This window comes from Ovis aries, chromosome 15, assembly GCF_016772045.2.
Source record: "Ovis aries strain OAR_USU_Benz2616 breed Rambouillet chromosome 15, ARS-UI_Ramb_v3.0, whole genome shotgun sequence".
Classification (NCBI taxonomy): domain Eukaryota; kingdom Metazoa; phylum Chordata; class Mammalia; order Artiodactyla; family Bovidae; genus Ovis; species Ovis aries.
This window is the reverse complement of record NC_056068.1, coordinates 13,886,582-13,911,985: the sequence shown is the minus strand read 5'-3', so window position 1 is coordinate 13,911,985 and position 25,404 is coordinate 13,886,582. Positions and strand designations below refer to the sequence as shown.

General features: G+C 41.2%; 1 protein-coding gene across 3 annotated transcripts in view; it reads right to left on the bottom strand.

Moving 5' to 3' along the window:
- The window catches only part of MAML2 (mastermind like transcriptional coactivator 2), a 407,963-nt gene that overhangs the window by 8,563 nt on the left and 373,996 nt on the right, over positions 1-25,404 (bottom strand). For all 3 annotated transcript variants that reach the window (XM_015100757.4, XM_060399669.1, XM_060399670.1), the window contains 2 exons: positions 13,456-13,659; positions 5,387-5,498 (listed from right to left, as the gene is read on the bottom strand). In XM_015100757.4, the coding sequence (XP_014956243.3) occupies positions 5,387-5,498; positions 13,456-13,659 (316 nt within the window). The remainder of the gene's footprint in view (positions 1-5,386; positions 5,499-13,455; positions 13,660-25,404) is intronic.

Sequence of the window (25,404 nt, the reverse complement as noted above, 5' to 3'; positions counted from 1 at the left end):
GTTTTTTAGAGTTCAGGGAGTGGAAGGAGAGAGATTTCAGGGGTAGTGTCTGTCATCTATGTTATATTGGGAGATCCATTCAGAAGTTTTGCTTTATATATACATCAGTTCAGTTCAGTTGTTCAGTCGTATCTGACTCTTTGTGACCCCATGAATCACAGCACGCCAGGCCTCCCTGTCCATCACTAACTCCCGGAGTTCACTCAAACTCATGTCCATTGAGTCAGTGATGCCATCCAGCCATCTCACCCTCTGTCTTCCCCTTCTCCTCCTGCCCTCAATCCCTCCCAGCATCAGAGTCTTTTCCAATGCATAAAATCTTCACATGAGGTGGCCAAAGTATTGGAGTCTCAGCCTTTAGCATCAGTTCTTCCAATGAACACCCAGGACTGATCTCCTTTAGAATGGACTTGTTGGATCGCCTTGCAGTCCAAGGGACCCTCAAGAGTCTTCTCCAATACCACAGTTCAAAAGAATCAATTCTTCGGTGCTCAGCTTTCTCCACAGTCCAACTCTTACATCCATACACGACCACTGGAAAAACCATAGCCTTGACTAGACGGGCCTTAGTTGGCAAAGTAATGTCTCTGTTTTTGAATATGCTATCTAGGTTGGTCATAACTTTCCTTCCAAGGAGTATGTGTCTTTTAATTTCATGGCTGCAGTCACCATCTGCAGTGATTTGGAGCCCCCCAAAATGAAATCTGACACTGTTTCCCATCTATTTCCCATGAAGTGACGGGACCAGATGCCATGATATTAGTTTTCTGAATGTTATATACATAGCTTTATATATACATATATATATATATTTGGCTGCACTAAATTTTAGTTGCAGCAGGCCAATTCCTCATTGAGACATGTGGGATTTTAATTCCCCTCGTCCAAGGTAAGGAGCAGCGGCTGCACTTTGCTGGAGCAGCCGTGAAGAGATACCCCATGTCCAAAGTAAGAGAAACCCAAGGAAGACGGTAGGTGTTGTAAGAGAGCATCAGAGGGCAGACACACTGAAACCATAATCACAGAAAACTAGTCAATCTAATCATACTAGGACCACAGCCTTGTCTAACTCAATGAAACTAAGCCACGCCCATGGGGCCACCCAAGATGGGCAGGTCATGGTGGAGAGGTCTGACAGAATGGAATGGCAAACCACTTCAGTAGTCTTGCTTTGAGAACCCCATGAACAGTATGAAAAGGCAAAATGATAGGATACTGAAAGAGGAACTCCCCAGGTCATTAGGTGCCCAATATGCTACTGGAGATCAGTGGAGAAATAACTCCAGAAAGAATGAAGGGATGGAGCCAAAGCAAAACCAACACTTAGTTGTGGATGTGACTGGTGATAGAAGCAAGGTCCGATGCTGTAAAGAGCAGTATTGCATAGGAATCTGGAATGTCAGGTCCATGAATCAAGGCAAATTGGAAGTGGTCAAACAGGAGATGGCAAGGGTGAACGTCGACATTCTAGGAATCAGCGAACTAAAATGGACTGGAATGGGTGAATTTAACAGAGATGACTATTATATCTACTACTGCGGGCAGGAATCCCTTAGAAAAAATGGAGTTGCCATCATGGTCAACAAGAGTCTGAAATGCAGTGCTTGGATGCAATCTCAAAAACGACAGAATGATCTCTGTTCGTTTCCAAGGCAAACCATTCAATATCACAGTAATCCAAGTCTATGCCCCAATCAGTAATGCTGAAGAAGCTTAAGTTGAATGGTTTTATGAAGACCCACAAGACCTTTTAGAACTAACACCCAAAAAAAGATATCCTTTTCATCTTAGGGGACTGGAATGCAAAAGTAGGAAGTCAAGAAACACCTGGAGTAACAGTCAAATTAGGCCTTGGAATACAGAATGAAGCAGGGCAAAGACTAATAGAGTTTTGCCAAGAAAATGCACTGGTTATAGCAAACACCCTCTTCCAACAACACAAGAGAAGACTCTACACATGGACATCACCAGATGGTCAACACTGAAATCAGATTGATTATATTCTTTGCAGCCAAAGATGGAGAAGCTCTATACTGTCAACAAAAACGAGACCAGGAGCTGACTGTGGCTCAGATCATGAACTCCTTATTGCCAAATTCAGACTTAAATTGAAGAAAGTAGGGAAAACCACTAGACCATTCAGGTATGACCTAAATCAAATCCCTTATGATTATACAGTGGAAATAAGAAATAGATTTAAGGGACTGGATCTGATAGATAGAGTGCCTGATGACCTATGGACGGAGGATCATGACATTGTACAGGAGACAGGGATCAAGACCATCCCCATGGAAAAGAAATGCAAAAAAGCAAAATGGCTGTCTGAGGAGGCCTTACAAATAGCTGGAAAACAAGAGAAGCGAAAAGCAAAAGAGAAAAGGAAAGATATAAGCATCTGAATGCAAAGTTCCAAAGAATAGCAAGAAGAGATAAGAAAGCCTTCCTCAGCGATCAGTGCAAAGAAATAGAGGAAAACAATAGAATGGGAAAGACTAGAGATCTCTTCAAGAAAATTAGAGATACCAAGGGAGCATTTCATGCAAAGATGGGCTCGATAAAGGACAGAAATGGTATGGACCTAACAGAAGCAGAAGATATTAAGAAGAGGTGGCAAGAATACATGGAAGAACTGTACAAAAAAGATCTTCACGACCAAGATAATCACAATGATGTGATCACTCACCTAGAGCCAGACATCTTGGAATGTGAAGTCAAGTGGGCCTTAGAAAGCATCACTACGCACAAAGCTAGTGGAGGTGATGGAATTCCAGTGGAGTTATTTCAAATCCTAAAAGATGATGCTGTGAAAGTGCTGCACTCAATATGCCAGCAAATTTGGAAAACTCAGCAGTGGCCACAGGACTGGAAAAGGTCAGTTTTCATTCCAGTCCCAAAGAAAGGCAATGCCAAAGAATGCTCAAACTACCGCACAATTGCACTCATCTTACATGCTAGTAAACTAATGCTCAAAATTCTCCAAGCCAGGCTTCAGCAGTTCGTGAACTGTGAACTCCCTGATGTTCAAGCTGGTTTTAGAAAAGGCAGAGGAACCAGAGATCAAATTGCCAACATCCGCTGGATCACGGAAAAAGCAAGAGAGTTCCAGAAAAACATCTATTTCTGCTTTATTGACTATGCCAAAGCCTTTGACTGTGTGGATCACAATAAACTGCGGAAAATTCTGAAAGAGATGGGAATACCAGACCACCTGACCTGCCTCTTGAGAAACCTACATGCAGGTCAGGAAGCAACAGTTAGAACTGGACATGGAACAACAGACTGGCTCCAAATAGGAAAAGGAGCACGTCAAGGCTGTATATTGTCACCCTGCTTATTTAAATTTTTTTTTAATTTTACTTTATTTTACTTTAGTAATATTGGTTTAGTAATATTGGTTTTGCCATACATCAACACGAATCCACCACTGGTGTACATGTGTTCCCAATCATGAACTCCTCTCCCACCTCCCTCCCCATACCATCTCTCTGGGTCATCCCAGTGCACCAGCCCCAAGCATCCTGTATCCTGCATCGAACCTAGACTGGTGATTCATTTCTTATATGACATTATACATGTTTCAGTGCCATTCTCCCAAATCATCCCACCCTCTCCCTCTCCCACAGAGTCCAAAAGACTGTTCTATACATCTGTGTCTCTTTTGCTGTCTCGCATACAGGGTTATCGTTACCATCGTTCTAAATTCCATATATATGTGTTAGTATACTGTATCGGTGTTTTTCTTTCTGGCTTACTTCACTCTGTATAATCAGCTCCAGTTTCATCCACCTCATTAGAATGGATTCAAATGTATTCTTTTTAATGGCTGAGTAATACTCCATTGTGTATATGTACCACAGCTTTCTTATTCATTTATCTGCTGACGGACATGTAGGTTGCTTCCATGTCCTGGCTATTATAAACAGTGCTGCGATGAGACCAAGAAACCTTGCTTATTTAACTTATATGCAGAGTACCTCATGAAAAACACTGGGCTAGAAGAAGCACAAGCTGGAATCAAGATTGCTGGGAGAGATATCAATAACCTCAGATATGCAGATGACACCACCCTTATGGCAGAAAGCGAAGAGGAACTAAAAAGCCTCTTGATGAAAGTGAAAGAGGAGAGTGAAAAAGTTGGCTTAAAGCTCAACATTCAGAAAACAAAGATCATGGCATCTGGTCCCATCACCTCATGGGAAATAGATGGGGAAACAGTGTCAGACTTTATTTTCTTGGGCTCCAAAATCACTGCACATGGTGATTGCAGCCATGAAACTAAAAGATTATTACTCCTTGGAAGAAAATTTCTGACCAACCTAGATAGCATGTTGAAAAGCAGAGACATTATTTTGCCAACAAATGTCCATCTAGTCAAGGCTATGGTTTTTCCAGTGGTCATGTGTGAAGAAAGCTGAGCGCAGAAGAATTGATGCTTTTGAACTGTGGTGTTGGAGAAGACTCTTGAGAGTCCCTTGGACTGCAAGGAGATCCAACCAGTCCATTCTGAAGGAGATCAGCCCTGGGATTTTTTTTGGAAAAAATGGTGCTAATGCTGAAACTCCAGTACTTTGGCCACCTCATGTGAAGAGTTGACTCACTGGAAAAGACTCTGATGCTGGGAGGGGTTGGGGGCAGGAGGAGAAGGGACGACCGAGGATGAGATGGCTGGATGGCATCACTGACTCGATGGACGTGAGTCTGAGTGAATTCCGGGAGTTGGTGAACAGGGAGGCCTGGCGTGCTGTGATTCATGGGGTCGCAAAGAGTCGGACACGACTGAGCAACTGAACTGAAATGACCAGGGATCAAACCTGGGCCCCACGCATTGGGAACTAGGGGCCTTAACCACTGCACCACCAGGGAAGTTCCTTGCTTTATATTTTACATGTAATCCACTTTTGGTATTTTTGAGATACTTCCTAAAGACATAATTTGCTTTTCGATTATTTTTTGGTTATAGGGCTATTTGTCTTAGGAAGATGAGCCCAAAGTGGAGACAGAAAGATTGGACTCTATGCAAGTTACAGATGGGACCGTGAGGGTGAAACGCATGCTTATCTTACACTGTCTGGGTCAAAATACGCTGTTGGGAGAAAAATGGTTGAACCTAGCATTTAGAAAATATTTACGCTTTTTAGACTCTCAGAGGTAATCCCAAGAGCAGTGAAAACCATAAATGAGGAACAAAAATAAGTTGGAAAAACTGATGCTTGAACTAAAAAATAGTCCAATTTGGTCCTGATTGAAAGTTAAATGGGAGCTAGAGAAGGAGTCTAATAGAGATGTTACAATTAAATATGAAACGAGGAAAGGAGGGAATACGAACCACTGAACAGTGTTCTTCTTTTCACAGTTAGGATTTTTATTAATTTTTAAGAACACTTACCAGAATACTGAGCAGGTGGTTGCATGTTGCCCGCATTTCTTCTTTGGTCTTTATAATCTGGGGGTGGCCTTGTCAGATGTCTGTTTATCTGATCTTGTGGAGCAATTTTCTCCTAGAAAACACAAATGAAAATATAATAAACTGCATTGTTAGTTTCTCACTTATAAAAATGTATAGATTGTTATTCAAAAAGGTAAGAATATTATTATTCGAAAGGTAACAAATTCTGAATAAACACTGTTATTCAAAAGGTAAGAACAATTTTGCAGTCATAGTTAAGAATCATGGATCTTAGGGGTTTTGTTTTTTTCATGTTTTCAAGTCAGTGGTGAATCATGGACCTCATTTAGAGACTGATCTTTTAGATTTCAATTTCCTTCATAAAAGTTTAATTTCTACCTCTCATCAACATTCAACATGTGTTTTGAGTCTAGTAACTACTCTCATTTTCTTTACTTTGCAATTAGCTTTGATTTTCTGTGAATTCAGAGATGGGTATTTCTAGTTTTGTTTTGTAGCACACCTGATATACTTTGTTACCTTTATGTACTTCTGGTCCCACCATGTGTGGAAGGTGCAGGAATAAGACTGTCAGATAAAATGCAGAACATTCAGGTATTCTGTGTTTTTATTTGCTAAATTTGGCAACCTGAGAGATAGGAGGAGATAACCTTAGAAGCTTCCCTGGTGGCTTAGAGGATAAAGCATCTGCCCACAATATGGGAGACCCAGGTTCGATCTCTGGGTAGGGAAGATTCCCTGGAGAAGGAAATGGCAACCCACTCCAGTACTCTTGCCTGGAAAATCCCATGGACAGAGGAGTCCATGGGGTCGCAAAGAGTCAGACACGACTGAGCGACTTCACTTCAACCTATCAGATAACTGACATAGGCATTCTGTGCATATCTCATTTTCCCCTTCATAAGGTTGATTATTCCTACTTAATCAATAAGGAATGGAAGTGTTAGGTAGGATAGGCCTGAGGGGTGGCCTAGCCGAAGAGGATGCAAGCTGATTGCTAAACCCCACCCCAGACACGCCCCAATGCGGCACAGGAGAACTCACAGATACGCTACAAAATAATCAGAGAGACGGGTCCAACTCCTGCGCCTGCGCCCTAGGCAGCCAGTAGATACAAACTAACCAGTGGGGCTTCTCCAGCTCCTGTGCATGGCCACTGACGCAAAGTTGTGTTCTCAAGTGACCTTAGGCAGCCGGGAGACTATTCAGTTCAGCTCAGTTGCTCAGTCGTGTCCGACTCTTTGCGACCCCATGAATCGCAGCATGCCAGGCCTCCCTGTCCATCACCAACTCCCGGAGTTCACTCAGACTCACGTCCACCGAGTCAGTGATGCCATCCAGCCATCTCATCCTCTGTCCTCCCCTTCTCCTCCTGCCTCCAATCCCTCCCAGCATCAGAGTCTTTTCTAATGAGTCAACTCTTCACATGAGGTGGCCAAAGTACTGGAGTTTCAGCTTCAGCATCATTCCCTTCAAAGAAATCCCAGGGCTAGTCTCCTTCAGAATGGACTGGTTGGGTCTCCTTGCAGTCCAAGGGACTCTCAAGAGTCTTCTCCAACACTACAGTTCAAAAGCATCAATTCTTCTGTGCTCGGCTTTCTTCACAGTCCAACTCTCACATCCATAACATGACCACTGGAATTGGCAAAGTAATGTCTCTGCTTTTCAACATGCTATCTAGGTTGGTCAGAACTTTTCTTCCAAGGAGTAAGTATCTTTTAATTTCATGGCTGCGATCACCATGTGCAGTGATTTTGGAGCCCCCCAAAATAAAGTCTGACACTGTTTCCACTGTTTCCCCATCTATCTGCCATGAAGTGATGGGACCAGATGCCATAATCTTCGTTTTCTGAATGTTGAGCTTTAAGCCAACTTTTTCACTTTCCACTTTCACTTTCATCAAGAGGCTTCCTTTCATCAAGAGTTTCCTGTTCACTTTCTGCCATAAGGGTGGTGTCATCTGCATATCTGAGGTGATTGATATTTCTCCTGGCAATCTTGATTCCAGTTTGTGCTTCTTCCAGCCCAGCGTTTCTCATGATGTACTCTGCATATAAGTTAAATAAGCAGGGTGACAGTATACAGCCTTGACATACTCCTTTTCCTATTTGGAGCCAGTCTGTTGCTCCATGTCCAGTTCTAACTGTTGCTTCTTGTCCTGCATACAGATTTCTCAGGCAGGTAAGGTGGTCTAGTATTTAAGAATTTTCCATCTCTTTAAGAATTTCCATAGTTTGTTGTGATCCACACAGTCAAAGGCTTTGGCGTAATCAATAAAGCAGAAGTAGATGTTTTTCTGGAACTCTTTTGCTTTTTCCATGATTCAACAGATGTTGGCATTTGATGTCTGGTTTCTCCGCCTTTTCTAAATCCAGCTTGAACATCTGGAAGTTCTTGGTTTACATACTGTTGAAGCATAGTTTGGAGAATTTTGAGCATTACTTTGCTAGTGTGTGAGATGAGTGCAATTGTGTGGTAGTTTGAACATCCTTTGGCATTGCCTTTCTTTGCAGTTGAAATGAAAACCTTTTTCAGTCCTGTGGCCACTGCTGAGTTTTCCAAATTTGCTGGCATATTGAGGGCAGCACTTTCACAGCATCATCTTTTAGCTCAACTGGAATCCCATCACCTCCATTAGCTCTGTTCGTAGTGATGCTTCTTAAGGTCCCCTTGACTTCACATTCCAGGATATTTGGCTCTAGGTGAGTGATCACACCATCATGGTCATCTGGGTCATGAAGATCTTTTTTGTATAGTTCTTCTGTGTATTCTTGCCACCTTTTCTTAATATCTTCTGCTTCTGTTAGGTCCATACCATTTCTGTCCTTTTTTGTGCCCATCTTTGCATGAAATGTTCCCTTGGAATCTCTGGCTTTCTTGAAGAAATCTCTAGTCTTTTCCATTCTATTGTTTTCCTCTATTTTTTGCATTGATCACTGAGGAAGGCTTTCTTATCTCTCCTTGCTATTCTTTGGAACTCTGCATTCAAATGGAGATATCTTTCATTTTCTCCTTTGCCTTTAGCTTCTCTTCTTTTCACAACTATTTGTAAGGCCTCCTCAGACAATCATTTTGCCTTTTTGCATTTCTTTTCCTTGGGGATGGTCTTAATCATTGCCTCCTGTATAATGTCAGGAACCTCCGTCCACAGTTCTTCAGGCACTCTGTCTATCAGATCTAATATCTTGAATCTATCTGTCACTTCCACTGTATAATCGTAAGGGATTTGATTTAGGTCACACCTGAATGGTTTAGTGGTTTTCCCTACTTTCCTTAATTTAAGGCTGAATTTGGCAATAAGAAGTTCATGATTGGAGCCATAGTCAGCTCCCAGTCTTTTTTGCTGACTGTATAGAGCTTCTTCATCTTTGGCTGCAAAGAATATAATCAATCTGGTTTCAGTGTTGACCATCTGGTGATGTCCATGTGTAGAGTCATCTCTTTTGTTGTTGGAAGAGGGTGTTTGCTATGACCGGGACATTCTCTTGGCAAAACTCAGTTAGCCTTTGCCCTGTTCATTTTGTACTCCAAGGCCAAATTTGCCTGTTACTCCAATTATCTCTTGACTTCCCACTTTTGCATTCCAGTCCCCTACGATGAAAAGGACATCTTTTTGGGGTGTTAGTTCTAGAAGGTCTTGTAGGTCTTCATAGAACCATTCAACTTCAGCTTTTTTTGACATTATTGGTTGGGGCAAAACAGTGGATTATTGTGGTACTGAATGGTTTGCCTTGGAAATGAACAGAGATCATTCTGTTGTTTTTGTGATTACATCCAAGTAGTGCATTTCAGACTCTTGTTGATTATGATGACTACTCCATGTCTTCTAAGGGATTCTTGCTCACAATAGTAGATACAATATAGTTACAGAAAAATCAATAAATAGAAAAGAAAACCTTGTAACAGATGGGTAAATTAGATGGAAGTCAAATGTGGACTACCTAATTTAGAACCCACTTAAACCATGTATTTCTGTTTCCCATCAAATTCCAAACCTTCTAAGTTGAATAAATCAACTATAAAGGGAAAACAAGTGGCTTTAAAACAACAACAAACCAAATTCAAATTCTTGTTTCTAAGGAGAAAGACTTGAAAGGCTCAGAGGGAATTTGGGGCATCAAGTAATTCATATAAAACACAATTTTGATGAGCTAAGTGTAAATGAATCAGAAACATATGGATTACATTTCTTTTAAACATGGGTTTACAAATTAAGGGAAAAAGTGGTTGGTGAAACTCTTTCTGGTTTTGCCCAAACCCTAAATGTTCAAGAAACAGCTTGAGATGTTCCATGAACCCAAATGTGGCAATATTCAACCATTCCTGCTGTAAACTATTGTGCAAGCTGACAGTTTTGATTTTTATGCCAAGCATGGGACTTTTTGAAGTCTTCTCTTTTTCAGAAGCATCCATCCTATTTTCTTATGTAATTAGGTGTTTCTGTTCAAGAAAACAGAAGTAATGTACACACACATGTGAAAATTAGGCCCTTGGTTCTCCATTAAGGAGTAGATTTCAAATCTGGGTTTATTTTCGGATATATTCAACCTACTTATTGGTATTTTGTTCTCCTGAGGGGTTACTTAGGTTGTTCAAAGAATCACATATGTACCTCTGGAACGTGAGTTTCTTAAAGTACTTGTTCACAAATGGCCTTAAATGGCTGTGAAAGAACTGACATCTTGTCACTTCATGGTGCTCCCTTTGTGGTGAAGAGCAGCAAAGGCAAGACTCCAATACTGAATGAAGACAGCTCTGTTTGCAAGAGATTCCCCAGTCTAAGCAAGTGGAAACCCACAGGCCACCCCTGTGAATTATTTTTGTGCAACATGAAATTTAACTTCACAACTAGTGTCTCATATTCTGATATCTTGGACCCGAAAAGCTAACACAGAAATCATCTTCTGTGGCCCATATCTGTCTTGCTTCAATTTGGCCATCTCAAAATGTAAAATGTGGCTAATTCTAGGACCTCCTTCAAACTCCCCTTGAAAGGATTAATCCTTTAATTCTGTAAAACTCAGCATGGTGCCTGGCACATAGTAGGTACACAAAACACGTTGGTGATTCTGATGCCCATTGTTAACAAGTTCTACTCATCTCTCTTCTTTGTGTCTCACTGGTGGGAGAATAATAGAGAATAAGGATAATACGCTTTTATGAGAAAAATGTCTCAATTTAGGCGCCTATCTAGCCTTGCCAACTGACCGCAAATGACTACAAAGCATATGCTAATGTAAAGTGGCATCAAAGACGGTTTCTTCCTGGATATGCTAAAAAGCACAAGCACCCTCAATGGTGGCCAAACAAAAAGAAATGTGAATGGCTTATAAAAATCACAAAAGCAGCAGCCTCATTCCCATTCATCTCCCATAGCTTATGCCCCTGCCCTTTGCACCTGTCCCAGTGGTGACTCAACCGGGGCTCCATGGGAGCTAGGATGGGGCCAGGACAAAACCCTCAGGGGACATCTCCTTGCCTTTTAATGCGAGCTGAAAATCCAGAAATTCAGCCTCTGCCTGCTATAAGTCAACAGATTAGTAGTGTTGATGGCAATGATGAACGTGTACCCAGTGAGCCAATCTTAGATTATCTGTTTTTCTTATCTACTGCCCTTGTTTCCAAGCTGTATTGTTTATGAAGACCATCAAAAGGGAGAGAGGCGGTAGGAGGAATGGAGTTTTCAAAACTGTGATTTACGGTGGAAATGAGTTGTGTCATTTAGCCATCTGGTCAGTGGTTCCCCTATATCTTAGGGCAGCATTCAAGTTCCCCTGTAAGTTTATTACTCACTATTCCTTATTTGAGTCAAACAAATTTATTTCTCACTATTTCTTCTCACATGCTCTGGACTCTAAAATTAATTCCATTTTTTCATGTCTTAAAAAAAATGTTTGTTATATTATGATTCATACTTTTCATTATAAATTAAATATTTCGTAATACAGTCTCAAACTAACCAACGAATACACACATTAGGTTATACCTTTTGGTCTCCAGACACCCTCCCGACCCAGGGATCAAATCCGTAACTCCTGCATTGTAGGCGGCTTCTTTACAGTCTGAACCACCAGGGAAAGCCCCCCAAAAACCAACTCTTTGGGACCCCATAGACTGCAGCCCACCAGGCTCCTCTGTTCATGGGATTTCCCAGGCAAGAATACTGGAGTGGGTTGCCATTTCCTTCTCCAGGGAATTTTCCCAACCCAGGGATCAAACCTGTGTCTCTCTCGTTGGCAGGCAGAATCTTTACCACTGAACCACCTGGGGAGCCCTTTATACCTTTATTATAATGCAAATCAAATCTGAATCATGTACTTATTTGTTGCTAAGTTACTTCAGTGGTGTCTGATTCTTTGTGACCCTTTGGACCGTAGCCTGCCAGGTTCCTCTGTCCTTGGGATTCTCCAGGCTACTGGAGTGGGTTGCCATGCGCTCCTCCAGGGGATGTTCCTGACCCCAGGGATGGAACCCACATCTCTCATGTCTCCTGAATTGGCAGGCAGGTTCTTTACCACTAGTGCTACTTGGAAAGTGCTTTAAAGTGAAAGTGAAAGTGAAGTCGCTCAGTCGTGTCTGACTCTTTGTGACCCTGTGGACTGTAACCTACCAGGCTCCTCCGTCCATGGGATTCTCCAGGCAAGAATACTGGAGTGGGTTGCCATTTCCTTCTCCAGGGGATTTTGCCGACCCAGGGATTGAACCCTGGTCTCCCACTTTGCAGGGAGACGCTTTAACCTCTGAGCCACCAGTGCTTAGTATGCTGCAAATCGAGTCTGAATCAAGTACTTGTTTAAAATGCTTTGAAGTCCTCTTCATTGCTTTTCAGACAATGCAAATTCTGATTTGCAAACGCCTCTGGTCTCTGATCCCTGGCCTCCTAACCTCATTCCCTATCTGTGTATACATGACCTCCCTCAGCAAGCCTAATATGTTGTATACTTTATCGTGCCTGAGTCTTTGAATATGCTGGTTCTTCTGGTTCGACACTCCCCTGTTCTTCCTTCCATCCCCTTCTTCACCTTCAGATCTTCAGCAGCTATAACTTCCTCTCTGAAACCATTTCTGGTAGTTCCCACATCACAGTGTTTAATCATATATATTACAATTGCCTGTTTGACACCCCCAGAAGGCTCTAAGCTCCTTAAGGACAAAGACAGAGTTGTCTTGTTTATGGCTGTAGCCCCATTGTGAATTAGTAAATATTTACTGAATGAATTATAGCCCTTATTACACCTGGGTTTCTGCTTACCGCAAAGCTCCTTGAGGATAAATTTGTCATTTTATTTTCTATGTACCTTAGCTCTATCAACCTGGAGATGGTTAATTTTCCTCTTTCTTCTTTAGTTTGGCCAAACAGTTTGAAGGGAATGAAGAAAATCTGGAGAAAGGGCTTTGGTCTTAGGAGGCAGGAAGGGTTTAGATCAGTTGAAAGTATGAGTTTGAGAATACAGAAGGGATGAGCACATACTTAGGTGATAGGTGGGAGAAAATGACCTTGCCTTTAAGGTAAGGCTACTTAAATGCAATGAAAGTGGGAAATACACTTTCAGTTTCCTTAAAAAAAAAAAAAAAGAAATCTATTCTGAGATGCTTTATTTTGGAAGCCAAATTTTAAGTTTTGGAATTCCACATTGGCTTTTAAGCTGCTTTGAAAACTCTTTTATCTCTAAAATCAGTTTGGATTTGAGTTGATTAAAGTTTTGTCCCTATTTTCTGCCCCTCGGCACTGTGGAACAACACTAGTTTCTTTTTCCTGATTCCAAGGCCCATGTGGTGGTTCTGAACATTCTTGGGCTGGGCAGGGCTAATCAGCCCAGGTGCTGTGGATTCCAACTGTCCAGCACCTGGTAAATCAAGGTGGTTTTTTTTTTTTTTTTGCCCTGTAGCTCTTTATGTATGGAATTAATCTCTCTTACAGTTAAGGCACCCTGGTTGCTGTGCCATAGAGGGACACAGATACAAGGCAGCAAGTAGAAATGGAAACTGATGAATTCCCTCTGTTGGGCCAACAGGTATGCACAGTAGGAATTAGGAGGACATTTTACCGCATCAGCCAGCATCTGCTGCTGGAGGAGAAGCTGCTGTTTCTGCTCCATGATCTGCCTCTGTAGAGTCTGTTTCTTTCCCATCAATTGCTGATTCAACAGTGATTGCTGGGAGTTCATGTAACCACTTCCAGTGTTTGGATTTGAGCAGGGGTTGGGACTTGGACTGGGGCCCGCATTCTGGCCTACCACAGAGTGTTGATCCTGAAAAAGAGAAAGGGAGGGGGAGCGGAAAGCTACTGTGAATTAAAAGAAAAAAAGTCATGCCAAGATCATAAGCTTAGATTCCAAACATTTTTCAGCTTGTTAAGATCAAACAAGGTTAATGGGTTGGAGATCAGAGAATCACTTTTTAAATGTAGGAGAAATAATTGCATGTCACAGCAACCGAAGCAGCTGGGTTAATGACATTAGGGAACTGGAAAAGCTCTCATATGACTCTGATGGTGGAACCTCCACATTCCAGAAGGTGTTTATGGAACCTCAAAGAAAATTATCGTAAAAACATACGGCAAACCTCTCAATTGCTCAGGAACAAACACATCATAAAGTAACAAGTTCTTCCTTTTCCCTAAAGTTAGCCCCTACCATGGCTGATCCTGCAATAAAAATAATTTCAGTTCATGTATTTAAATGTTGAATAACCATTTTGGACAGAAGGGGCCTAGCTTTCTGTGATAAGGAGAACCTGTGAGTTTCTATTTCACAAACACTGAAACTTGTTAGGGGTTTCACCTTTCAGGGGTTTGTTTCCCCGGTGGCTCAGATGATAATGCAGATGATAATGCAATGCAGGAGACCCAGATTCACTCCCTGGGTTGGGAAGATCCCCTGGAGGAGGGCATGGCAACCCATTCCAGTATTCTTGCCTGGAGAATTTCATGGGTAGAGGAATCTGGAGGGTTAATGTCCAGATTTGTTAATTTTCCTCCCTGATCAATAAGACAGGAACTGCAGCACATTAAAAGAAAAGACCACCACTGACAATTAGAAGTTATTGGTCAAAGACTCACTGTTGTATATTAAATAGTATTGGTGAACTGCCATTCTGATTTGAGGTATCTATCAATCTTTCAGCATTGACAGGTCAGGACATTGCAGGGCACAAAGCTAAACCCAGCCAGAGATTTTACTAATTCCCAAAGGTCTGTGTGTATAAGATTGAGCTGTACACTGTTGGGGTTACAAGAAAACTAGAAAACATAGTCCTCATTTTGGAGAACTTACCAGGAAGAAATGACATGTTTACACATCAAATACAAGAAAATATAAACTCAAGTTTTAGATAAATGATACAAGTACTAAGTCAAAGGATCTGCCTTGCTCCAGAAACTCTGAGGCTGCAGATCAGATACCTACTCAGGGGATTCTAATGCTCATGGGTCCAGGGAATGCTCTTGGAGAAACACTAGATATATGGGAGCAATAAAATTCAACTTTCATTCCCACCTGGACTGTGTGAGGTTACAAGAGATTAAAAAGATAAGGCAGCTCCCATGATGTCTGATGAGTGGTAAGCAGTAGGTAATCCATGTGTGGACTTGCCTTCTCTTTCTTTAGTTATCTGTTGAGCTTAAAAAAGAAAAAAAAAAGCCACCAGTCCAAAACCTGGGTATGTGGTCTTGCTTTAGTAATTCCTGGGGATACAGAGTTCACCAACTGCCTCAAAGGCAAAGGGATACAAAATAATTCTAAAATGACTATGCACTAAGGTTTGTTACAGGCCAGTCACTGTGCTTATGGAGCTTCCCAAGTGGCTCAGTGGTAAAGAATCTGCCTGCCAATGCAGGAGACCTGGGTTCAATCCCTGGGTTGGAAAGATCCCCTGGAAAAGGAAATGGCAACCCACTCCAGTATTCTTGCCTGGGAAATCCCATAGACAGAGGAGCCTGAGGGGCTACAGTCCAGGGGGTCACAAAGAGTCCAACACAACTGAACATGAGCACGTATGCACTGCGCTTAGTGGCTTATGTGTATGGCTTAGCTGGCTTCATGGCTTAGGTGATTTATTTCAATTCATCCTTCTCACAGAACAATGAGCAAGAACTAGTATTTTCATCCTAATTTTACAGATAAGAAATCTGCCTCTGAGAGACCACTAGCTTTAAGTAGCTGAGGAATATTAAGTCAGGCCTACCTGACTCCAGAACTCCAGTTCTCAATCACTATACTGTCTTTTAGTTGAGACAGGAAGAGCTAGAGCTTCATACTCTGGGCCAAGCCATCTCTCGGGCAGCAAACGTGTGTTGAGCATTCCTTTCAGGGGTAACTCTCAATCAGGCACCTAGAAAAGGCATGTTTTGGGGAAAAAGGCAGAGATGGGGGGACTGGAAGCAGGTGCTCCTCCTCACCAGTTCATGAAAAATAATTAGAGTCAGCTCTGAGGTAGGAAAAAGCTATGACAAACCTAGACAGCATATTAAAAAATAGAGACATCACTTTGCCAACAAAGGTCTGTATAGTCAAAGCTATAGTCTTTCCAGTAGTCATGTATGGATGCAAGAGTTGGAACATAAAGAAGGCTGAGTGTCAAAGAACTGGATGCTTTCAAATTGTGGTGCTGGAGAAGACTCTTGAGAGTCCTTTGGACAGCAAGGAGATCAAACCAGTCAATCCTAAAGGAAATCACTTTCCTTGAATATTCACTGGAAAGACTGACGCTCAAGCTGAAGCTCCAATACTTTGGCCGTGTGATGTGAAGAACCGACTCACTGGAAAAGACCCTGATGCTGGGAAAGATTGAGGGCAGGGGAAGAAGAGGGCAACAAAGGATGATACGGTTGGATGGCATCACCGACTCAATGGACAAGTATTTGAGCAAATTCTAGGAGAAGGCGAAGAACAGGGAAGCCTGGGATGCTGCAGTCCATGGGGTCGCAAGGAATCAGACATGACTGAGTGACTAGGCGACAACTGGAGTAGGAAGATCCCCTGAGCAGCTTAAAGGAACGGGACTATTCCTAACACATCTGTGCCCAATGTTCAGTCAGAGCTCTCAGCCTTAAATCTATTACGACTTTTGGGAAAGATTGTCCTGCAAGCCACCAAGACTCTCCCTTGGAGTGTGCATCTCTCGCGTAGATTGGGGGTTCAGCTTAGGGTCATACTACTTTGTTCTTTGCTGTGCTGTTTTTATCATCCAATTTAACAGAGCAATCAGTATACATTTACTACGTACTATGTCTTAATTTCCTTGTATAAAATGAAGGTAATTATATTTATGACCTAAGATTAAGCTGGATGAAATTTAGAACAGTTCTAGGCACTAGATAAATTGTAGCAATTAATATTTTTCTTATTTCCCTATCTCTGTATTTGTGTAGAGCAGAGATATTTTAGAAACTGTTGCTTTTGTGAAGGAGCTTGTGCTGTACACGCACTTGGACTGCACGTGTGTTATGTTCAGCGCCCATCATTTTAAAAACACTGAGAGGCCTTCATGCTCTGCAGGTGACCATAGTCTCCACTATTCCTTATTTTATTACTTGCGCCGTTTCCCCCTCCTTTCTATTAGTTATCCAGCCCATGTGCGCATTTGAAGTTAAAATCTCTGGCTTTATATTTTAAAGAAGACATACAGATGGCCAACAGGCACATGGAAAGATGCTCAACATCCCTCATTAGTCAGTTCAGTTCAGTTCAGTTCAGTCGCTCAGTTGTGTCCGACTCTGCAACCCCATGAATCTCAGCACACCAGGCCTCCCTATCCATCACCAACTCCCGGAGTTCACTCAGACTCATGTCCATTGAGTCGGTGATGCCATCCAGCCATCTCATCCTCTGTTGTCCCCTTCTCCTCCTGCCCTCAATCTCTCCCAGCATCAGAGTCTTTTCCAATGAGTCAGCTCCTTGCATGAGATGGCTAAAGTACTGGAGTTTCAGCTTGAGCATCATTGCTTTCAAAGAACACCCAGGGCTGATCTCCAAGTCTATGCCCCAACCAGTAATGCTGAAGAAGCTGACGTTGAATGGTTCTATGAAGACCTACAAGACCTTTTAGAACTAACACCCCCAAAAGATGTCCTTTTCATTATAGGTGACTAGAATGCAAACATAGGAAGTCAAGAAACACCTGGAGTAGCAGGCAAATTTGGCCTTGGAATGCGGAATGAAGCAGGGCAAAGACTAATAGAGTTTTGCCAAGAAAACGCACTGGTCATAGCAAACACCCTCTTTCAACAACACAAGAGAAGACTCTACACATGGACATCACCAGATGGTCAACACCGAAATCAGACTGATTATATTCTTTGCAGTCAAAGATGGAGAAGCTCTATACAGTCAACAAAAACAAGCTGGGAGCTGACTGTGGCTCAGATCATGAACTCCTTATTGCCAAATTCAGACTTAAATTGAAGAAAGTAGGGAAAACCGCTAGACCATTCAGGTATGACCTAAATCAAATCCCTGATTATTAGAGAAATCAAAACTATACTGTGGTATCACCTCACACCAGTCAGAAAGACCATCATCAAAAATCTACTAACAATAAATGGGAGAGGGTGTGGAGGAAAGGGAATCTTCCTACACTGTTGATGGGATTGTACACTGGTGCAGCCCCTGTGGAAAACAGTTCTTAAAAAGCTAGAGTTACCATCGATCTGGAAGAGATGAAAATTCTGTTTTGATGGGTAATTTTAATAATTTTATTTAGCAAATATGATTAAGTATCTATTATGATTCAGGTACTATGTTAAATGTCAAAGAAGAATGACCTAATTTATTGTGTATTGATCGGAAGTTAATTTTTTTACAAATCCATGAAATTAAAGGGAAATTAATATAACTAAATGACTGTTGGCTGTATTGGTAAGTGGAATGTGAAAGTAAAGAGAACTTATTGTTGTTGATTTCAGCATTATACTCCATGAAAACTGTTTTAGCAGAAACGTTAAATTTTAAAAAATAATTTGAAAAGATACATGCACCCCAATATTCATAGTGGCACTATTTACAATAGCCAAGACATGGAAATAGCCTCCATGTCCATCAATACTTATCTGGATAAAGAAGATGTGGTGTACACGCGTGCACGTGTGCCATGTAGCTGCAGTCATGTCCAACTCTTCGCAACACTATGGACTGTAGCCCATCAGATTCCTCTGTCCATGGAATCCTCTAGGCAAGAATACTCAAGTGCCATGCCCTCCTCCCGGGGATCTTTCTAACTCAGGGATCAAAGTGGCATCGCCTGTGGCTCCTGCATTGCAAGTGGGAAACCTATGCATGCATATATGCACACACACACACACACACACACACACACACACACACACACACACACTGGAATATTACTCAGCCATAAAAAAGAATAAAATTATGCCATCTAGGCAACATGGATAGACCTAGAGATTATCATACTAAGTGAAGTAAATCAGACACAGACATATATATGATACACTTATATATGGAATCTAAAAAATTGATACAAATGAACTTATTTACAAAACAGAAACACATTCTCAGCCATAGGAAAAAAAAACTTATAGTTACCAAAGGGGACAGGAGTATGGAGAAAGAGACAAATTAGAAATTCAGGATTAGCAGATACTACTATACATAAAAGAGATAAACAACAAGGTCTTATTATAGTATAGGAAACTATAATCAATGTCTTGTAATGAATTATAATGGTTTCTATAATATCTTGTATATATATACATAAAACTGAATATGTATGTACATAAAACTGAATATATATATATATATAAATGTGTGTGTGTGTGTGTGTGTGTGTGTGTGTCTGTGTGTCTCTGTGTTAGTTGCTCAGTTGTGTCTAACTCTTTTCGACCACCATGGACTACAGTCTGCCAGACTATTCCATCCATGGAATTCTCCAGGCAAGAGTACTGGAGTGCGTTGCCATTCCCATCTCCAGGGGATCTTCCTGACCCAGGGACCGAACCTGCAGGCAGATTCTTTACCATCTGAGCACCAGGGAAGCCCATATGTGTAGATATGGGTTTATATATTAAATTATATGTATATAAACTGAATCACTTTGCTGTACACCGGAAACAAACACAACATTGTAAATCAACTATAGTTCAATTAAAAAAAGATCTCTGGGGACTTCCCTGGTGGTCTGGTGGTTAAGATGCCAAAGTCCCAATGCAGGGAGTATTGATGAACTATCTCATGTGCTGCACAGCATGGCCAAAAAAGAAAAAAAAAATCTCTGGCTTACATTTTATCTGGGAATCTATGATACATACATTACAAACACCACATATATACTGAAATTTACTGCAGTAAAAAGTAATGTATAATAATTTGCATTAGGTGGTATGATACTACTGTCTTAGGATTAAAGTCCAGATCTCCTTATGCCCAGTCTTGTCACCTGTGCATCCATCCCTCCATCCATTAATGAATTTGATAAATTTTATCGAGTATCTCCTATGTGCTAGGCAGTCTTCTATGTTCTAAAGATTAAGAATGCATTTAGGGGAAAAACAAAGAGAAAGAAAAGTGGTGGACCGAATGCTTGATGTTGGCAGAATTGGTGATCACCATCAAAGTAATTTCCAGTGAAATCTGGAAAACCACCCTCTGCTAAGATTTATAAAAGATCTGCATGCCAAGAAAATGTAACTGTTTCTTTCTCTCTCTAATCAAACAGATGGACTATGCCAAATTTAGTTTCATTCCTTTACAATACTAAAAGATATAAAAATAAGGATGAGCTCTCTTTTGGAATTTTGTAGATTTTTAAACCTTGTAGTCTCTAGCCCATGGGCCTTACCATGCATTCTACCAGACACATTCTTTCTGCTCATGATGGAAGTAATATTTGGCTGCCGCTACATTTTTTTGCCCTTATGTTAGCTATGAAACACAAAACACCTCCTTACACAGGCTTGCTGTCATTGCCAAGATGTTGTGCAAACTTTAGTACATAAAATATTTTGAAAGAAAAATATGCTCCCATCCGTTGGCTTTGATTTCCATCCTCAGTCTCACTCTTTGCCTTACACTCAGCCCATGAAGAACCTGACTTAATAGAAACCACGTGTTTCTCCTTCAACGCTCATTTTCTCCTCAAAAGCTTGAAGACCGTGGTAAAAGGGCACAGTCTCAGCCTGTATGTGACAGTGTGTGTGAGTGTGTGTGTGTGAGACTGTGAATGAATTAACCTATTTCTATTAATGTTGTCTTTTATATGCTAGAAAACTTATTTTCTAGAGACTAGTGCAAACTATGAACTTGAATGATCTTTCATTTTGTGTGTTTTTTTTTCTGTTTTTCCAATAAATTATGGTGTTTGATGCTAACTTAGCAACCAGGCTTCTGATCTTACCCTCCTGGGATTTAATATAAATTTACATTTAATATGCACTTACAGTTTTCCACATCTGATTGTGTGTGTGTATGTGTCTGTGATATGTATTCAAGATTTTGAATTTCTTTTACTTCATTGGCTAAGCAACTGAGTTAGGGTTGTATGCCAAGTACTTAAATATGGTTAAAGATTCTGAATTTTTATTTTAGTCCGCACAGGACTGCTAGACCAATGAAAGCATTTCTGTATCTTTTTAATAAAATTCTGCCCATAATCAAGCTATATTTTTAGAATTGTTATCTTCCACTACTCTTATTCATTTAACAGATATTTGTTGAACATCTATTGTGCATCATGCATCTTTCAGGCCTTGGGGATCAGAAACCACTCAGCTGGTTGAAAACCCTGAAGTTTGTCTATGCTTCCAAGTTTTCCAGCTAGACTATGGATGGGAGCTTTATCTTCCAGAATGGGCTCAAGGATGTTGGGAGATCAGGTATATGATGACCAAACCTTTCGGCTGAATAAATCAAAACATGCTCACAAGTGAGCGGCAGCGTGTAAGGTTGATTTATGTTTATAGGAAACTGGATACATATTTTAATGTATGGAAAATATGGCAAATGAATACTTTCCAAATGTGTTTACTTTATTGACTTCAGATCTTATCCATGGATCAGCATGAGAAGCACTAACTCGACGAGATCACAAACTATGTCAGTGAAATCTGGCAGAAGATTAAAGAAACACCTGAACTCTTCTAAATGAGACCCTCTTTTCCCTAGAGGACAAATTACCTTTCCTTATTATCACCTAAGGACTTCGCTGGTGGCTCATTGGTAAAGAATCTTCTGCAATGCAGGAGATGCAGGAGACTTGGGTTCGATCTCTTGGTTGGAAAGACCTTCTCAAGAAGGGCATGGCAACCCACTCCAGTATTTTTACCTGGAGTAAGATCATGGCATCTGGTCCCATCACTTCATGGGAAATAGATGGGGAAACAGTGGAAACAGTGTCAGACTTTATTTTTGCGGGGCACCAAAATCACTGCAGATGGTGATTGCAGCCATGAAATTAAAAGACGCTCATTCCTTGGAAGAAAAGTTATGACCAACCTAGATAGCATATTCAAAAGCAGAGACATCACTTTGCCAACTAAGGTCCGTCTAGTCAAGGCTATGGTTTTTCCTGTGGTCATGTATGGATGTGAGAGTTGGACTGTGAAGAAGGCTGAGCGCCGAAGAATTGATGCTTTTGAACAGTGTGTTGGAGAAGACTCTTGAGAGTCCCTTGGACAGCAAGGAGACCCAACCAGTCCATTCTAAAGGAGATCAGTCCTGGCTGTTCTTTGGAAAGAATGATGCTAAAGCTGAAACTCCAGTACTTTGGCCTCATGCGAAGAGTTGACTCATTGGAAAAGACTCTGATGCTGGGAGGGATTGCGGGCAGGAGGAGAAGGGGACGACAGAGAATGAGATGGCTGGATGGCATCACCAACTCGATGGACATGAGTTTGAGTGAACTCTGGGAGCTGGTGGACAGGGAGGCCTGGGGTGCTGCGATTCATGGGGTCGCAAAGAGTCAGACACGACTGAGCTACTGAACTGAACTGAACTGATGCCATGGACAGAGGAGCCTGGAGGGTCGCAAAGAGTCAGACACGACTGAAACGACTGAGCACGCATGCACGCCTTATCACCTGTTTCTCTTTGAAATATTTTTAAGTCCTTTTGAAAAAAATGTCCAGATTAAAAATTAGAAGCAAACCCCGCTGTTTTAGTCCTAACAGCTAATTCACAGTACCCTCTTCTTTACAATTTTCAGGCATAAAATAATTAAAGGAAGAGTATGTATGAAGGAAACCCCGCAAACCTCAGTAACAGACACCAGAGTATAGACTTGGCCCCAGGTCTGACTTTGATAAAATGGCTCTGTATGTCACGGTCAATATGTGAGAGATCTTTTTAAAGATCTTTAAAAAAAAAATGTTAGCTAATAAAAATGCCAGAATTTCCTCTTTCATTTGAAAGGCATGCAGGGGTTCTGTGAAGCACGATTGATTTCAGCAAAAGGTAGAATGGGGTCCAATTAGACATGTCCTAAAGCAGCAAACAAAAATATCCTTGGTTGTATTGAAGTACATTGAAAAATTAAGACTCATTGAATTCAGTCAGCTTTACTGTTAGAGCAGTTTTGCGGGCTGAACAGAGACATAATTAGTTTCACAAAGCAAGCAGTTATCAGACAATCATTGTTCTCTTAATATTAAAAAAAAACTAATAATCTGGGTAAAATGAGCTCTCTGTTTCTCTTAACTTATTTTGGAAGGGGAGTATATAATGGTTTTTTTTTCCCCACAAAAATGAAGTAATGTAAGTTACTTAGGATCCATGAGAGTGTTTTGGCGTGGAATGACTGCCCTTTCTTTTTCTTGGCTCCTAGAGCGAAGCATCTGCAATTTGCAAAGCAAATTCAAGATAAAGTACCCAGCTGGGCAAGTTTGTACAGTAAAGCTCACAAACTGGTTTGCTGTTTCAATCAATCTCTTTCCCTCCCTTGTCTCTTTCCCTCTTCTTGTTTCCCTGTCTCCGTGAACTAACAGCTCAACTGTTCCTCCAGGCTATATTCATCTTCTGAGCTATCTAACTTATGAAGTGACGTATTTATCTCTATGCCTGAGAAACAAGCTGCCTTAACTGTTTCAGATTCCCGACAAGACCTCAGGCCCACTTAAGCTATTTATTTGGGGGCATGGAGGGTGAGGTGGCTGCGAGTGGCTAACATAAATGAAAAGTTATCGTTTCACACAACAACAACAGTAACAATGATAACAGAACAAAGATCAGGAAGTCATCCAGGAAACAACCTTTAAACAGAAAGACTGAAGGGGTAGAACACTGCTGTCTTTGGGTTTCCAATCATTTATCTCAAGAGTCATTAATCTATGACATGATCAGTCAGATTCAACTCGCTACCTTTTTTGGTAAATAAAATTTTACTGGAACATAGCCATACACATTCAGTTATATATTGTCTGCAGCTGGTTCCACACTGTGACAGAGTTGAATAGTTGTGACAGAGGCCTTATGACCCACAAGCCTAAAATATTTGCTATCTGGCCCTCTATGGAAAAAATGTGCTGACCTTTGCTCTATTTGGCTGTACTATCCAAGTCATGCTAAGTATTTTGGTCTTTTACATTAAACTGATAAAATGCCTTAGAGAAAAGAACCCAGCAATTTTGGTAGGAACAGGCAAGTTGGGAATTAGGAAATATCTATCATGAGGTCACCAACTCATAGCATCACTGACTTAATGGACATGACTTTGAGCAAACTCTGGGAGACGGTGAAGGAGGGGAAGCCTGGTGTGTTTCAGTCCATGGGGTCGCAAAGAGTCGGACACCATGGGGTCGCAAAGAGTTGGACACAACTTAGCAACTGAATGAGAACAACAACAATCATGAGATCTGTTTACAATAGCCCTCCATTCCACCCACCATTATAAACAGTGGAAACTGAAAAGAAACCTACAGATCAACCATCCAACTGCATTTTACAGTTGAAGACACTGTCCAGAAACGTTGAGGAATTGACTTGTAACAAAGTTACAAAACCCAATGAAAAGATGAAAAACCATATCCAAATCCAGGAAAATACATTAAGGAGAAATGAATGGCATAAAGTCTATTTGCTTGAGAGAATGATAGCTTGTCGGATACAACTAGCTCGCTGGGGGTTAGGGGAATGGGTTGGGAGATGTTGAAAGGTAGAATATGGAAACACAGAAGGATTTATTTCAATTAATGTTTTTCTTTATCCTTTGGAACTCTGAACAGTAACTGCTTTTCTCTTCTATTTGATGGGGCATTTTTCTTTGCTTTGCTCAGAACCTTCTTTCCCACCCCTCAGGGAAACCCTGATCACATGTTTACAATCTGTTTGGTTCAAATGATTAGAATGAGTTTGTGGTTACTGTAGAGTTCATTCTTCAGATGTTACCTAATTTTCAAGTCACCCGAACACTGTGTCTATTCTTAGCCTCTGGGGTGGACATTTACTTTGGGTTGGCACAGAAGAACAGTTCCATGAGCGAGGAAGCAGCATTTAGGTGGGAGAGTGGCCAGGAACAAAACGTCAGCGGGTCAGGATGGAGTGGGAAGGGTTTGGTAACTCGGGAAGAAATGAGAACGTTTTCTTAAAAGAGAAACTCTTCAACTTCAGAAGGGCTCTTTGTGGCAGACCTGAAATTTCTTCTCTGTAACTTAGCTTTTCACTTGCTCCCCCTAGAGCAGTGGTTTCAAACTTCTCTTTGGATAACAGTGTCTGTTGAGGATTTCACAAAACTGTGGATTCGGTCTCTACTGCCCTCCCCTCAAGTACACACACAGTCAACAATTTTGTTTATAATTTCAGGGCACTTACAAATCTTTAAAACATCCACAGACCATCCAGAGACCTCAGGTTGAGCACTCTACCTCCCATCCCTCAAAGGTTGGTATTTAGGAAAGAAGAGGAATGATTTCCCCCTTGGATACATTCTCTACACTGCAAGTCTGGGTTAAAACCATTCATGGATCCTCCCTGCCTTTGGAATCAATCCTAACTCTCCCAAATAGTAGAGAAGTAAGTCCTTCTAAGATCTGGCCTCTGTATCTTTCCTCCCAT